The sequence below is a fragment of the Pipistrellus hanaki genome (genome assembly GCF_964339955.1).
Source record: "Pipistrellus hanaki genome assembly, chromosome: 8".
Taxonomy (NCBI): Eukaryota; Metazoa; Chordata; class Mammalia; order Chiroptera; family Vespertilionidae; genus Pipistrellus; species Pipistrellus hanaki.
The window spans coordinates 44,933,488-44,949,786 of NC_140510.1; the positions used below are offsets into that span (position 1 = coordinate 44,933,488).

At 40.8% G+C, this 16,299-nt stretch overlaps 1 protein-coding gene across 2 annotated transcripts in view; it reads left to right on the forward strand.

Annotated features, from left to right (window-relative positions):
- GORASP2 (golgi reassembly stacking protein 2) overlaps positions 1 to 16,086 on the forward strand; it is a 33,068-nt gene extending 16,982 nt beyond the window's left edge. For both annotated transcript variants that reach the window (XM_084891918.1, XM_084891917.1), the window contains 5 exons: positions 3,920 to 4,052; positions 5,549 to 5,672; positions 10,337 to 10,423; positions 11,814 to 11,924; positions 14,178 to 16,086. In XM_084891918.1, coding sequence (XP_084748044.1) covers positions 3,920 to 4,052; positions 5,549 to 5,672; positions 10,337 to 10,423; positions 11,814 to 11,924; positions 14,178 to 14,518 — 796 coding nt within the window. In that variant the 3' untranslated portion in view covers positions 14,519 to 16,086. The remainder of the gene's footprint in view (positions 1 to 3,919; positions 4,053 to 5,548; positions 5,673 to 10,336; positions 10,424 to 11,813; positions 11,925 to 14,177) is intronic.
- Positions 16,087 to 16,299: the final 213 nt, after the last annotated feature.

Sequence of the window (16,299 nt, forward strand, 5' to 3'; positions counted from 1 at the left end):
AATCAAATAGTTCAGTTTTATTTAATTTTCCTAATTCCCCTCTTCAACAATGGGACAATACAGTGTAACTTTATTTAGGTGCTAGGAAGATTTCTTAGACTTTGTAAAAATTGTTGGCTTTCAGAAATAGATAGGCTGATTTCAACCAAGAATTAGACAAAATTACAATAACCATAAAACTCAATTTAGAAAGAGCATCAAGCCAAGCAGGTAGGCAGATTTTATAAAATCAGTTTTCTGGGACTCTTTTTCAAGTCAGTTCCGTAATTTCGAGAGGAAAAAAAAAGTTGATTTACATTGCTTTTTTTTTAACAGAGAGAAAGAGAGAGATAGAGAGCTAGAAACACCAATGAGAGAGAATCATCAATCAGCTGCCTCCTGCACACCACCTACTGGGGATGTGCCCGCAACCAATGTACATGCCCTTGACCGGAATCAAACCTGGGACCCTTCAGTCCACAGACCGTCGCTCTACCACTGAGCCAAACCAGTTTCGGCTACATTGCTTTTTTAAGGTCTTTCAGGTGTTGCTTAAATTGTACAAATCTTTCACTATTTTGAAAGTTCTAAGCCTTTTTTTAATTTAAGGAATTATTAATCACTAGGGGCCCAGTGCACAAATTCATGCACCTTGAAAGGAACTGTGGGCCACTAGGGGCATCTCAGCGCATTCTCTGTGCCCTTCCTCAGCTCCTCCTGCCATGGACCCCAGCCCCCTGTCTGCCGGCAGCCTCGCTCCCACCGCCACTGCTTCCATGCCTGATGGCGCCAGCCCTCCTCGCACCTGCTGACAGTGTGGAGTGATTGGGGCCAGCGCCAGCAGCAGGTGTGAGCGGGGCCAGCGCCGCCAGCTGGTGGGAGCAGTGGCTGCTGCCCCAATCACCCCTCAGGAGCGGGGAAGTGGAGAAGCCCTCAGCCACCACTCACACCTGCTCATGGCCCCGAGTGATTAGGACTGGCACCAGGTGCTGACAGCGGGTGCAAGTGGTGGGGGACCACGGCGCCCAGGAGCAAAGAACTTTCAGTAACCACCAGAGGCTAGCCTCAATAACAGCAACTGGCACCCCGCCTTGGTCTGGCACCCCCATTCACCTGCTCCACCATAGCCAACGCCCATCATGTTCCACACTCTGCCGCCTACTGCCGATGCCTGCCATGTTCCATGAGTGGCCCCTGGTGGTCAGTGCATGTCATAGCGACCAATTGTTTGGTGGTTCTGCTGTTCAGTCTGTTTGCATATTAGCCTTTTATTATATAGGATAGTAATTATTATAGGAAAGCTTAGGGTTTGGAAACTTCCAAGTGTTTTGTAAAAGTTCTGGCATTTGCTGGAAAGGGATGACTTCGATGATGCAGGCAGAGAAAGCCTCTATTTGCTCACACTGTTACCTTTACCCACACTACCTCAGAGTCTATGTTGCACCAGAATGCTAAGTTGTTGCAATTTGAGAAAATGAGATAGAGGTCTCATTTTAAGAATCTGGTCCACCTGAGGCAATACTTTTTTTTTTTTTTTAATATATTTTATTGATTTCTTACAGAGAGGAAGAGAGAGGGATAGACAGTCAGAAACATCTATGAGAGAGAGACATCGACCAGCTGCCTCCTGCACACCCCCCACCGGGGATGTGCCCGCAACCACACTACATGCCCTTGACCGGAATCGAATCCAGGACCCTTCAGTCCGCAGGCCGACGCTCTATCTATTGAGCCAAACCGGTTTCGGACTGAGGCAATACTTGATCAAGTTGCCATTGTTCATTGTCCAGGTTTATAATCACAGAAATATGATCTTAAGACATTCAAAGTCGACTAATTTCAGAGGGACTGCCACATATAAACTAAATTTGTAAGGAAGCTGCTGTATTTATTAGAATGACAAATTTTCAGTTTATAAAAGAAACTAATAGTTTCTCCAGTTAGAACACTTATGTCTGATTAGTACCACACGATTGCTTGGTGAGCATAGAATCAGTGTGTGAGGAAGAGGCTCTGCAGATGGGGAAGTCATCACTAGTTCTTTAATTTTAATCACACTGCTGCATTGCTATTCTTGGTGTCCTCCTCTTCTAGACTCTGGAGATTGTTCCTTTTCTTTGGAAGACATTTTTCCTTTTGACATGACTTAGTGCCATTGATCAGCCATTGCTTTATATAGGCCCATACATACCATTTTCCTGAGTCTACTCTCATTTGTCATGTATCTGCTTTTGGTTTTTATTCCCTCCTCTGAGGCTGACCACATTTCATTCATTATAGCATATTTCTCTTAGTTTCATTCTTAAGTTAGCTTTAAGTTCGCAGGACATCTTGCTGTTGCTTCAAGTGCCTCTCTACCTCCACTTAGTTATTTTGATTAATAAGCACCTTGTTTTAAAATGTAGCTACCTCTGAAAGGCTGCCATTGATCAATGTAAATTATTTAATCTTACTCCCTTCAGATTTATCTAAGATCCAGTTCAGTGAGAATTGCAGTTTTGATGGTAAAAGGGAGAAGGAAAAAAGAGAGAAAGAACAAGTAATTTTGTAATGTGAAGCATCACTGTGAAATCAGATTTGGATAAGGAAGAGCTAAAGTTGGCCACTGCCTGCTCTCCCATCTTTTGGTGGTGGTAATACACACAGAAATGATAAATGCCTTGGCAGGAGAGAGGCACAGACATATCTGCCTGGCCTACTCAGAAAGTGTCAAGTAGTTTAGGAAATAAAAGCATTCATGATAGAAACAGTTGTAACCTGATTGTGATGGGCCTTAAATACTTTGGTCAGGAATTTGTATATACTTTGGGCAGTGGAAGGATGATATTATATCAATGGGGGCTCTTTGGTTCCAGACAGTAGAACCCAGCTGTCATTGTTGTAAGCAGACATGACTTTATTGCTGGGGAATCACTCATATAATTAAAGAAACAGTAAAAAATCAGATGTGGGAAGGATAGAACTCAGAACACCTCTAGGAATTTAGAGCAGAAGGACTTTGGCAGTTTCATCGGTATTCTACTGAAGAAATGAGTGTCTTTGGTTTTCTGTCACTCCCAAGATTTGTCGCCATGGGCAGGAGAGAGGGATTGGCTTTGGTCATTAGCTACTCCTTGGTTTGGGCACGAGAGGCCTTCTGATTGACATTCACACCAGTACTGCACACAATAGCAGATAAATCATTCTCCAAAGGGAAGAAGGAAAAATAAATATTGGGAGGCCAACAGACTATGGAAAGAAGCAGTGTAATCATATTATTAAAGAGATGGCCTCTGTTAACAGTATTTTGAAATAGAACTATGAGATGTGTAAATGACATCACCATACAGAAGTGCTTGGAGCTCTTCTGTGCAAAGACTATGACATTCATTCAGCAAACAATTATTAAGTGCCATGTGTCAGGAACTGCTCAAGGCATTAAACAAAACAAGGTCTCTGCCTTCAAGAACCTTAACATTTTATTAAGGGAGTGTTAGATGGTGATAAATACTTGAAGAAAAATGAAAGAGTAAAGGTAGTGCCCATGGTGGAGAAAAGGGTGGTATTTCATAAGAGAGTGAACAAAGGAACCTCTGATAAATTGACATTATTTAAAAGAATGGGAATGGCCGAAACCGGTTTGGCTCAGTGGTAGAGCGTCGGTCTGCGGACTGAGAGGTCCCGGGTTCGATTCTGGTCAAGGGCATGTACGTTAGTTACGGGCACATCCCCGGTGGGGGGTGTGCAGGAGGCAGCTGGTCGATGTTTCTCTCTCATTGACGTCTCTAGCTCTCTATCTCTCTCCCTTCCTCTCTGTAAAAAATCAATAAAATATATTTTAAAAAATAAAAATAAAAAATAAATAAATAAAAGAATGGGAATGTATTTTTATATTTCAAAACCTCAATGAAATGCAACCTATGACTGATAACAGTAACTTTAAAAAAAAAATTTTTCACAGTCTAGGGTGTGGCATTGGATATGGTTATTTACATCGAATACCTACACGTCCTTTTGAAGAAGGAAAGAAAATATCTCTTCCAGGACAGATGACTGGTACACCTATTACTCCTCTTAAAGATGGGTTTACAGAGGTAAGATAACTTTACTACATGATTGTATCATGAAGTTTCCACCAAAATGACTTGAGTGTTGATGTGTGTGGTGGTAGCACTAATTGATGTAGGGTAGATGATGAGTTAGGTATTGACCATGCTGAATTTGAATATCCATTTGGATATCCTACAGGTCTTAAGAATGAAGACAAGGCTAGAGATACAGATTTGGGAATCATCAGGAAAAAGAGGGTAATTTAACCCAATGAGCATTAATAAAAATTGTCAAGGGATTGGCCCCTGACTGAGTCAAAGGACTGGCATTGGAGTCTTGAACGTTTCTAGTATTTAAATGGATGGGCAGAGAAAGGGGACCCAGCAAAGGAAACTCAGGAGAAGCCCAGGGGGAGAACAAAGCTTTAAGAAAAGGGAGATAAAGGGTGAATAATGAATGATAAAGTGATGATAGCTGGTGTTTATTACTTCAAGAAACTTGGCTAGGAAAGCTAAGAATGCTAGGTGTGTAGGGACTGTTACAGGATCAAAATGAAACTTCTTAAGGAATAAGAGATATTTGCACAAGATTAAAGCCTTTAAACTATTTCCTAAGCAGGCCTCACAGAACAATTAACTCTTGTCTACACAACTAATTCAAAACCAAACATCCAAAAAGAAAATGCTACAGTTGTAAAGGAAGGGCTGCTACCACTGTCATTTTGGTACACAGTTTAACCAGATTCTAGAGAAGTGAAGAGGAGCTCCCTCCTCATCCCGCCATTGGCTCATGGCCAGAGCCAGCGTAGTTATATGTTCACACTCCCCCCCCCCCCCCCCATATTTGCTATTCCTAACCAGATGAAGCCTCTAGGGCAGTCAGAAGACAGAGGGTGAAATAGCAACTAGAAAAAGGGGCTATTATATAAGTTATATTGAAATGTGCTAGAAGGCATTGGAGCTAGCAGAAATAGAGTATTCAGAGGTGAAACCACCTATCCACCCATCTGTATAGAATTCATATAGACTCCCTCATTTTTTCTTGCTTGAAGGTAGAGATCTGGCTGCCATATTCATTCATTGATGAAAAAAGATAAGGTGTACTTATGACGTGAGGCATCTTGAAACGTCTAAGGAATTTATCCTGGTTTTAAGACTCCATCTGATTTCTTCCATGACCAATAAAAGTTTAAAACAAAAACTGGCTGAGAATTCAAAGAAGAAGAAAGCAGTGGTGATATAAGGGTTGAATAAAGTGATTTTTGGATGGTCAACAGGAGAATAGAATCTCCTCCTAGTGTGGAAATAGCTAGAACAGTGTGTGTAACAAGGTATTGCCATGTGTCAAAAGACGAAGTGACAGGATGGGAAGGTAGTTTCAGTGCATGGTCCTTGGCATATTCCAGCATTAGGAAGGAGTCTCAGATGGCAGAGCTGCTGGGATAAAATATTTGACATTATATGATCAAAAAATCTGTAGGACTATATTTTCTTGTAAATACACTTGAGTAATTTTTTTCTTTCTTCTTTTTTTTTGGAAGGTCCAGCTGTCCTCGGTAAATCCCCCATCTTTGTCACCACCAGGAACCACAGAAATTGATCAGAGTCTGTCAGGACTTTCTATTAGCTCAACTGCACCAGCTATCAGTAATGTTCTCAGTACAGGTAACCAGAAAAATGTATTCTGTTTTTCAGTCTACTTTGTTTGACATGATACTCTTTTATGTCTCAGGCTATACAATTTTAAAAAGTCAATGCCAGTATACTTTGAAAACTGTAAATATGCTCTGTATTGACAAGACCTTTCTTAATACTAGACTTAGTACTAAATCACCATGCATTTGACACACAGCATTTAAACCTTTTCTCAATGTAGTTCTGACTTTGGGCTTCTCTTTTTTTAAAAAAATATATATTTTATTAATTTTTTACAGAGAGGAAAGGAGAGGGATAGAGAGTTAGAAACATTGGTCAGCTGCCTTCTGCACACCCCCTACTGGGGATGTGTCTGCAACCAAGGTACATACCCTTGGCCAGAATCAAACCTGGGACCCTTCAGTCCGCAGGCTGACACACTATCCACTGAGCCAAACTGGTTAGAGCTGGGCTTCTATTAATATTGTACAAGTTGTAGAGCCAGGACTCTTAGCTTGAAATTCTGTTTTAATTGCTGTTTACTCAACAGATGTTTGCATATCCCTGAAGTGGTAGACACTGGGGATACAAAAAAAAGCAGGTTGCCATGTATTCCTTTTCTAGGGGCTTAGTCTTGCTCAAAAAACATATGTCTATCTCCTTTATTCCTTCTTCTACCTAATACATATAGTCCCTGTTTGTTTTAGTGTTGTTATTTTTTTAACAGCTTTATCAAGATCTAATTCACATACCAAACAATTTACCCATTTAAAATATACATTTGGGGGGAGGGGTAGTTTATTTGCAGAGTTGTATAATCATCACTTTTGTCAATTTTAGAACATTTTATTGCACCAAGAGAGATCCTGTACCCATTATCAGTCACTTCCTATTTTTCCCCAAATCTACTTTCTTTCTATGGATTTGTCTAATGTAGGCCTTTCATATGATAGTAGAGGCCTGGTGCACGAATTCACCCCACCCAGGGGAAGAGCTGAGGGAGATTGGCTGGCTGGCTCCGCCCCTGATTGGGCTGATTGGCCAGCTGCAGTGCACATCATAGTGACCGGTCGTTCTAGTCGCTTGGCTTTTATATATATAGATATGTGTAGTTTCTAAGATTCCTTCCTATCATAGCATATATTAAAACTTCATTCCTTTTTTATGGCTAAATATCCCATTCAATGGATGTTCCATGTTTTGTTTATTCATCAGTTGAGGGACTTTTTAAATTATTTCTACTTTTTAGCTACTATTAATAGTATTGCTACGAACATTTGAGTACAAGTTTTTATGGAATTGCTTGGTCACATAATATGGTTCTTAACTCGGTATGTTGGGAGATTCTTTCCTTTTTTTAAAATCTTCTGTTTTTTTGTTTTCTTCCTTCATAATACTGTACCTAGAGTATATTATGTACTCAAATATTGAGTGAGTTAATACTGACATGGTTTAGTTTTATTTTCTTAATACTTTTTATTATTGAGCTTTTTTTTTTTTTTTAATATGTTTTTATTGATTTCAGAGATGAAGGAAGAGGGGGAGAGTGATAGAAACATCCATGATGAGAGAGAATCCTGCAAGTCCCCCACTGGGGATTGAGCTCACAACCTTGTCATGTGCCCTTGACCGGAATTGAACCTGGGACCATTCAGTTCCCAGGCCGATGCTCTAGTCACTGAGCCAAACTGGCTAGGGCTTGAGCTATTTTTAATATTTGTATTCAAAATTTGCTTACATGTTCTGGAATGGATTTAAAACAGCCCAGTAAGATACACTTAAGGTCAAGAGTATAATCTCTTGAGTTGGTCCCCTAGGTTCAAATCAAAGCTCTTCTAAGAAATGTTTTTCTAGATAAGTTTTTAAATTTTAATTTTTTAAATATATTTTATTGAATTTTTACAGAGAGGAAGGGAGAGGGAGATGAGAGAAAAACATCAATCAGCTTCCTCCTGCATACCCCCTAATGAGGATGTGCCCACAACCAAGGTACATGCCCTTGACTGGAATCAAACCTGGGACCCTGAGTCCACAGGCAGACACTCTATCCACTAAGCCAAATCAGCCAAGGAAAATTTTAATTTTTTATAATTAAAAATTTAACCCAGAAGTGGGTAGAATAGTATAACAAACCCTCACTATCCAGCTTCATTTGTTACCAATATGGTGACATATCTTCCCACCCCCTACAATTTGTTGAGTTTTTTCCCCCCACAATCTATTTTTATTGATTTCAGAGAGTAAGGAAAGGGGAGATAGAAAAATCAATGGTGAAAGAGAATCATTGATCAGAGCCTCCTGCATACCCCCCACTGGGGATTGAGCCCCAACCAGGCATGTGCCCTGACCAGAAATCAAAATGTGACCACCTGGTTCATAGATCAACGCTCAACCACTGAGCCATGCCAACCAGACTTTTTGTTAATTTTTCCCCCAAACTTTATTGAGGTGTAATGTGCATACCATAAAATTAACTCACTGTAAATATACAGCTCAATGTCTTTTAGTAAATTTAGTAAGAAGTTGTGCAGTCATCACCACAATCCAGTTTCAGGACATTTCCTAGATGAGATTAACTATTAATGTCATCAGTATCAAGTCTTAGATACAGTTGGAAGGGATTTTAAAGTTTGTTTCATATAAGTAGTGTTTGAAATATTTTTATATTATGATTGTTTTTTCTTATAGTTCATCAGATGCTCTTATACTTTTTCTGAATAGACTTAGTAAAGGTGGATTGGGGTTCTTCTCACAGCAGAGGCTATATCTGTGTTTGAGTATTGCTTACCTGCTTTAGAGTAAGAGGGTTCCAATGCCATATAAGAAGTCTTCTGATTTTAGGGGACAGCTGACATCTCTCTTCAAGTCCCAGATTCTTTTTGACATTTTAGCTCTTCCCACATTACATTATAGTTTTGTAGTACTTGCATTATCTTATAAGCACATGCACTGAGATCTTTGACCTTATAACACTACAGAGAAATGGTTTCTTGAATATTAAAAGAAGGAGTGTAGATAAAGCAGTGAGTGCTCAAAAGAGACTAAGATATTAACATTTTCACTTCAATTAACTTAATTTAAAAATACTCTAACATCCTAGCTTCATAGTATGAGAAACAATTTTTTGTTAGGCATTTATTTTTCTGTCTTTGCTTTTTTATATATATATATATTTTTATTGATTTCGGAGAGGAAAGGAGAGGGAGATAGAGATAGAAACATCAATGATGAGAGAGAATCATTGATCTGCTTCCTCCTGCAGGCCCCCTGCTGGGGATTGAGCCCGCAACCCGAGCATGTGCCCTTTATGGAATTGAACTTGGGATGTTCTCTCCAACCCACAGGACGCTCTATCCACTGAGCCAAACCAGCTAGGCCTGTCTTTGCTTTTAATTATATTGCTGCAAAGTAGCCCAAATAGTAACTAGAAATGTACAAATACATGGTTTTTAAAAATGGCTTCTTTGTGGGTTGATAATTTTTAGATTATGAAAGTTTTAGAAAATGAGTATATCATGTTGAAATGGCAATCAGTGTGACCTTTCTGGTACACCCCAACACTTCCTGAGCCCCTTCTTTGCTCAGTCTTTTTGCAGAAAACTTACACCATTTTACATAATATCTATTTTATTTATTTAATGTTTGTCTTTTCTGGCCTTCATTAGAATGTAAATTTCATAAAGGTCAGGACTCTTATTGTTGTTATGCTGTGAAGAGCCTCCAGGTCTAGAACAATATCTAACATATAATAAGTGCCCCTCAAAAACTTAAGTAAATGAACACGCCAACCAACCATCCAACCACCTCTTGGAGAGTCTGATAAAAGCAAAGAATCCTCTTCTGCTTTTGCATGCCTCCAATTTCTGCAGTAAACACATGAATAAATAAATATCTGAAGATGGTTGTTTCATACATTTATGAATAGCACAATTCATTTTTGCTACTGTATTTTAGCAGATCTTTATAAGATTAAGATAAAAACTAGAATCCATGTGCAATATTACTATCGTTTTGACATCAGCAAAACCTCCCGCATAAGTAGGTGAAAAACTTGAGTAGATAATCTTTACTAGGCAGTATTGTAAGAGTTATTTGTATATAAAGAACATAGCCTCCTCAAGCTAACATAAGTGAAAATGGGAATGTGCTGGACCTCAAAGGAGTGTCACAGAACCTACCGTCAAATGGAAATGGAGAGTCAGGAAGCCAGGCATTCTCTCCATCTCTGGAGGTTCATATGCTCTTTTGTCTCTTTCTAAAGCCAGCCCAGCACTCACTGTTTCATAGGGCAGATGGCTCCCACCCCTCCAGCAGGCCCAGGTCCCCATGGTTTCTTAGTTCAGGAGCCCAAATGGAGACTGACTAGAGTCCTTGCGTTCCATTTCCAGATTTGCAAAACAATTTTCTAATCTAACCTACTTAGGTCAAGTGTAAAACTCTCATCCAGTGAGCTTAGCTGGGCTGGCTTTGCTGAGCCTCCTGCCCTCTCGGCCCAGGCTCTCACAGTTTTTGTTAGGGGCCTTGGGCAGAGTAGATAGACCAGCTGTGACACCTAGTGACACAGCCAGAAATTAACTAAATGAAGTCCCACTGACCACAGGGGTAGGGATTGAACACTATCTGAATATGATCTGTTTATTCTTTGTCAACTGAATTAGTTACAAATTTTTAAAAAGATTGTGCTTTTATTTTAGGTGTACCAACAGTACCATTATTGCCACCACAAGTAAACCAGTCCCTCACTTCTATACCATCAATGAATTCAGCTACTACATTGCCAGGTAAGCATCAAGAGACTCGAGATGTGTGTAATAAGAGCATTACTAACATTCCACATCTTAAAAAGCACTGAAAAAAATCTTACACCTATGTAGTGACTTTTTATGTCTTTTAATCTCATTTACCTCTGTAACTTTGTGATAAATGAGAACAAGAGGAAATGAGCCAACTTATCGCCCCTTCCCACCCCCTTGCAGCTTGAGGCAGATAAGAAATATGTACAGGTTCCATTCTTGAGCACTTCCTTCGTTGGGCTTTCTCATAGTTGTCTGTGTGAATACCCATTGTGTCCTGGAAGAGAGCACTCCTTATCTGCATCTTCGGTAGCTCGAACATTAGATTAGGTTTTGGTTTATTTCTCTTACTGTTCCCAATGAACACAAGTCCCTTTTCTTGCAAATAATAAGTATTATTTCACTGATCAAATGTATTTGCATTGTGGGAGTCTTTAATTATATGGCTAAAGGTGTTGTTACACAGTCATTACTAACCAAGTATGTACACACTCAAACACAGAATAATAAAGTAAGTGTGATAAAATGTTAATATTTGGGGAATTTGAGTGAAAGGTATATATGGGGATTCTTTTTAATCAACTGCTTTTTGTAACCCTACGTCTGAAATTATTTTAGAATTTGAAGAAAAAAAAGTCCAGGGGGACTGTAAACCTCAACCAACAAAGCAAACTTCCACTCCACTTTACTACCATTCTTGCTGGATAAATCACTCCTTTCTCCAGACACTTGGGCCTCATCATTCTTGCTCTTGGGTTTAGAAGAATTAGTATTTGTTTTAACTCTTAGCATTTAATCAGTTAAATATAGAAAGACATTTTGCTTTGCCCGACTGGCATGGTTCAGTGTTTGAGCCTTACTCTATGAATCTGGAGTTTGTGGCACATTCCCAGGTTGCAGGCTCGGAGATAGCCAATCCATAATTCTCTCTCATCATTGATGTTTCTATCTCTCCCTTCCTCTCTGAAATCAATAAAAAAAATATTTTTTTTTTTAAAAAGAGAATTTTGCTTCAGTGAGATTTTATTATTAACTGGAGGCCCAGCGCATGAATTCATGCACAGGTGGGGTCCCTCGGCCTGGCCAGCTATTGGGGGTGTTTGGAGCTGTGGGAGGTTGGCCGGTGGGGGGAGGGGCAGCAGGAGGTTGGCTGTGGGAGCTCCTGCATTGAGCATCTGCCCCTGGTAGTCAGTGCGCATCATAGTGACCAGTTGTTCTATTGCTTAGGCTTTTATATATGTAGATGTTGTAATGATTCAAAACTGCCACATAGTAAGTGGACTCCTCACTTTGAAGTGGATAGTATTTTTTTAACACATAAGGATTGAATGTTTTCCCAGGGGAGCTGGTAAACCTTTCGTTCTCACCTTCTCTTCAGGTCTGATGCCTTTACCACCAGGACTACCTAACCTGCCTGCCCTCCCCAACCTCAACCTTCCGACACCACACGTCATGCCCAGCGTCAGCCTTCCAGAACTCGTGAACCCAGGTATGTTGCCCATCTTGCCTTCCTAGGACTCTACCTAATAAAAAGTTTTATCTAGGAAAAACAATCCTTTATTTTGGGGTTGTTATGGGTTTTTTTTCTGAAAAGGCAGATCAGTTTAATAAATTTTAGCTGCTCCAAATCAATATTAATCTTATTTTATTTAAAAGAAAAGAGGAAGAAGTTATCTTTTTGATTCTCCTCTCATACACCACAGAGGCCGATTGTAGAAGTAAAGACAGTGTGTGGTGTCACACTGCTGTGACTACACTGGATGGAAGGGGTGCATTTCGCCCCGTGGAGGGGGATGAACTCCTGTGATTCCCCTGTGTTTGGGGCGGCTGCCCTCGGAGGCACCTATCTTGTGTAGCCCAGGCCCAGAAACTTAGACTGTAAAACCATTGCCCTTGCTCAGCTGGTTAGCTTATTTTTTAATAAATACTTGTTATTTAATAGTCTCCATTATTAATAAATGTCTTTATAATAAAAACTGAGAGGTTTTTTTTTGCTGCAAATGGTAAGTTATCAGATATTCAGAGTTCATACTCTTCCTATGCACTGATGAACATGAAGCAGCAGAGAATATGTCCCACAGTCTGCTCTTCCGGCTAATGGTTACCCAGGTTCCCTTTGGCTTGGAGCGGGCCACATGGCAGGGCTGACTTCATTCCTGTAACCTCTGATGCTGTTGTCTTACGCTCTCAGTCTTTTCTTCTCTGCCCTATATTCTTGGCTTTTCCTTCTGCCCTTTCCCCAAATTGACATTGAGGGTTTAACCAGCCCTGAACCTATTGTGCAACCTGCCTTTTCGTTGTTTCTTAAAGAAGTAATCCTCTTTTCCTTTATTATTATTGATTCCTTATTATTTTTAATCCTCACTGAAGGAAATCTTTTTTTGTAATTTATATTTTTTACAAAATTCTGATTTATAATTTTGTAAAAAATATAAATTACATATATTTTTTACAAAATATATGTAAAAAATTACATATATTTTTTTTCTTTCATTTTTTTTATTTAGGTATTATATGTATACATATCTTACCAATTGCCCTCCCCCCCACATTCCCATAAATGCCCTCCCTCTCCAGAGTTTTGCATCCATTGGTTATGCTTATATGCATGCATACAAGTCCTTCGATATATATATTTTTATTGATTTCAGAGAGGGAGAGAGAGATAGAAACATCAATGATGAGAGAGAATCATTGATTGGCTGCCTCCTGCATACTCCCTACTGTGGATCGAGCCCACAACCCAGACATGTGCCCTTGATCAGAATCAAACCTGGGACTTTTCAGTCTGCAGGCTGACACTCTATCCATCGAACCAAACCAGCTAGGGCTCTTTTTCCCCCCCATTAATTTTCAGAGCGAGTCAAAGGAGGGGGTGAGGGTAGGGGGACGGGGGGGAGAGAAACATCCATGTGAGAGAGGCACATCGACTGATTGCCTCCCACACATGCCCCCACTGGGGGTAAGAAGTGAACCTACAACCAAGGTATGTGCCCTTGACCGGGAATCGAACCCTTGACCCTTCGTTCCAAAAGCTGACGCTCTAACCACTGAGAAAAACTGGTCAGGGCTGTTGTGCATTTTAAAATCAACACAATAAACCCACTAAGTATAAACAGTTATCCATCAGTCTTGGGGCTTGAGCAGGGACTAGGTATTTAGGATGAAGCTAATGCAGGGGCTTCATGACAAGCCCCTCCTTCCACAGTCTTCCCAGAGGCTGCCTTCTGTGTCTCCTCTTCCTGTTGTCTGTCCAGGCAGCTCTCAGTCAGCTCGCAGCTTTCCTGGGTGAACGGGATTCTCCTGCCCGACACTCAGTGCGGCTGCAGTGCCTGCTGGAGGGGCTGCTGTCTGTCCCCCGGGAGAATCACTTCTTCCCTGAGCTGGACAGGGAGCCTAGGCATGGAGGAGCCTAGAAGCAGGGCCTTTCCTCCCAGCCAGCTGGTCTTAGTGTGAGCACTTAGTGTGAACACAGGGAGGGGGAAAGGAGGCATACAGCTATGAGTACGTGAAACACAGTTTATTTTGTATTATTTTCCATACGAACAAATGCAAACCTACTTTGCCCCACCCTGTATTTAACTCTGTCCTGTCTCCAACTGAGGATAAGCAGAGGTTGTGATTTGTATTGTCTCTCCTCACTTCAGTTTCCTTAATGAAGTGCAAATAAAAACACTATGTGACTATGGCTACCGCTCTTTCAGTGCTGGGAGGATGTCTGATGGTGCTGTTTTTGTCCTAGGCTTGCCACCTCTTCCTTCCTTGTCTTCCCAAAACTTACCTGGCATTGCAGCGCTCCCCTTGCCATCCGAGCTCCTTCCGTCATTCCCTTTGGCTCCAGAGGTCTCTTCGGCAGCAGGCTCAGGGGAGCTGCTGTCCTCCCTCCCGCCCACCAGCAGCCCACCCTCCGACCCCGTCGTGACCGCTGCAAGAGCAGATGCTGCCTCAGCACTCACTCTGGACGTGACGCTCCCAGCTCCCACGGCCCCCGTCACTGCCGAGGACAGAGCCAGCGAATCCGCCCAGGCCAGCCAGAAGCCTGTTTCTGCGGTGACGGATGCAAATGCCTCTGAGTCACCCTAACTTTGAACCATCTTTGGAGTTGGCTCGGTGTGCTTATTTTACCACGGAAACGAATCTGGAAACGCAAACTGTCATTAATTTCATACTAGTTTTTATCATATCTGTAGGCATCCTGTAAATAATTCTAAGGGGAAAACTAAGCAAGATGTTCTGAGATTGTATCCTGCCAAATCAGGGTGGGTTCATGGGCTGGGGAGGGAAATGTCAGAAAGTGCTTGTATTTTAAAACAACCAAAAAGAATTGTAAGAGGGCTTGCTGCCAGGTTTCCACTGCCATTCTTGGGGTGTGCATCTTTGGTAAAGGTGGCGACAAGGTGTCTACTTTTGTCCCTGTCCCCCTGCTGCTCCTCTGTAAAAAATGAAACATTTTATGCCTAGTTCTCACATGCAGCATTTCTCATAGTTTGTAAATCATTTGCGTGAAAGCAGACCAACTCACTAAACGGTGAAAGGAAAAAATATTTTACTTTTGGTCTCTGTGAGTCACATCTCTATTAAGGTTTACACAAAACCCAGCTAAAGATGCTTGATAAAGTTACACAGTGTGCACTAGTAATTGAATATCTTTTTATTCAGCCTATACACGGATCCTTATTTTGAGGTCTCAAAATTACTCGGACAACATTTTGTAACTGCTGCTGTTGCTTTATATGTCCACCATGAAATACATTTAAAGAGAAATAAAGGAGGTGTTGGTGTTGCACAGTTTTAAACCAGAAGGTGGCACTTTGTGGCTACTTCAGACATTACAACCATACTAGGAAAGCATAGATACAGCAATAAATGATAGTAATTTGGATTTTCTTCTTGTGAAACATTTAAATTATAGGTCCTACCTGCCATATGTGCACGCATTACTCTCAGTGTCCACACATCTTCAGTATAATTTTTCATGTCTTAACGTTAGTTTTCTCCTAAGTTTTCTAAGAGGTGATAAGTTAAATGGAATTGATTTATTGAATGAAATTAAATGCGTATTATATATCTGTTTTTAAGTAAGATGAAAGAAGTTCATCGGTATTGACCTGGCACTGGACTGAACATTGCTAAGAGAACAGCACATAGAACTACAACCACTCAGCTGGAAACTAGGGTCGTCAGCTCCAGCTCAGAGCCTCCAACAGGGGCCAATGCCAGCCAGTTCTTAGCATATGTCCATTTCTGGAGCCAGATTTATATTTAGGATGATTAAAGAAGGCTCCAGCTCTAAGCATAGCATCTTCTGTTTACATTATAAATATTACTAGAATAGTCCTCTCAGTTTAATCCTGTTTTTGGATTAACTGAGAAAACTGTAACAGGTAGAGAAAATGTTCACAAGTATATTTAAACTAGAGACCGATGCACGAAATTCATGCAAAGGGCTCGGCTTTGGCAGTGTTGGCGGCTTGGCCTGGCCCTCGTAGCCCCAGCTTCATCTGGAAGGTCGTTTGGCTGTTTGATCTAATTTGCATATTACACTTTTATTATAGATGATGCAATCATACACTTTCCAGGACAGGAAAGGTTGAGCAGGTTGTTACTACTTTCTAAAAGATGTTCATATTAAATGTGTGTGTGTAAAGCAAGTAATTTTTTAAAATATATTTTTATTGATTTCAGAGGGGGAGAGATAGAAACATCAGTGATGAGAGAGACTCATTGATCGGCTGCCTTCTGCATGCCCCCTACTGCGGATCGAGTCTGCAACCCAGACATCTGCCCTGATGGGGAATTGAACCTTGACCACCTGGTTCTTAGGTCAATGTTCAACCACTGAGTCATACTGGCTGGGCAATTTT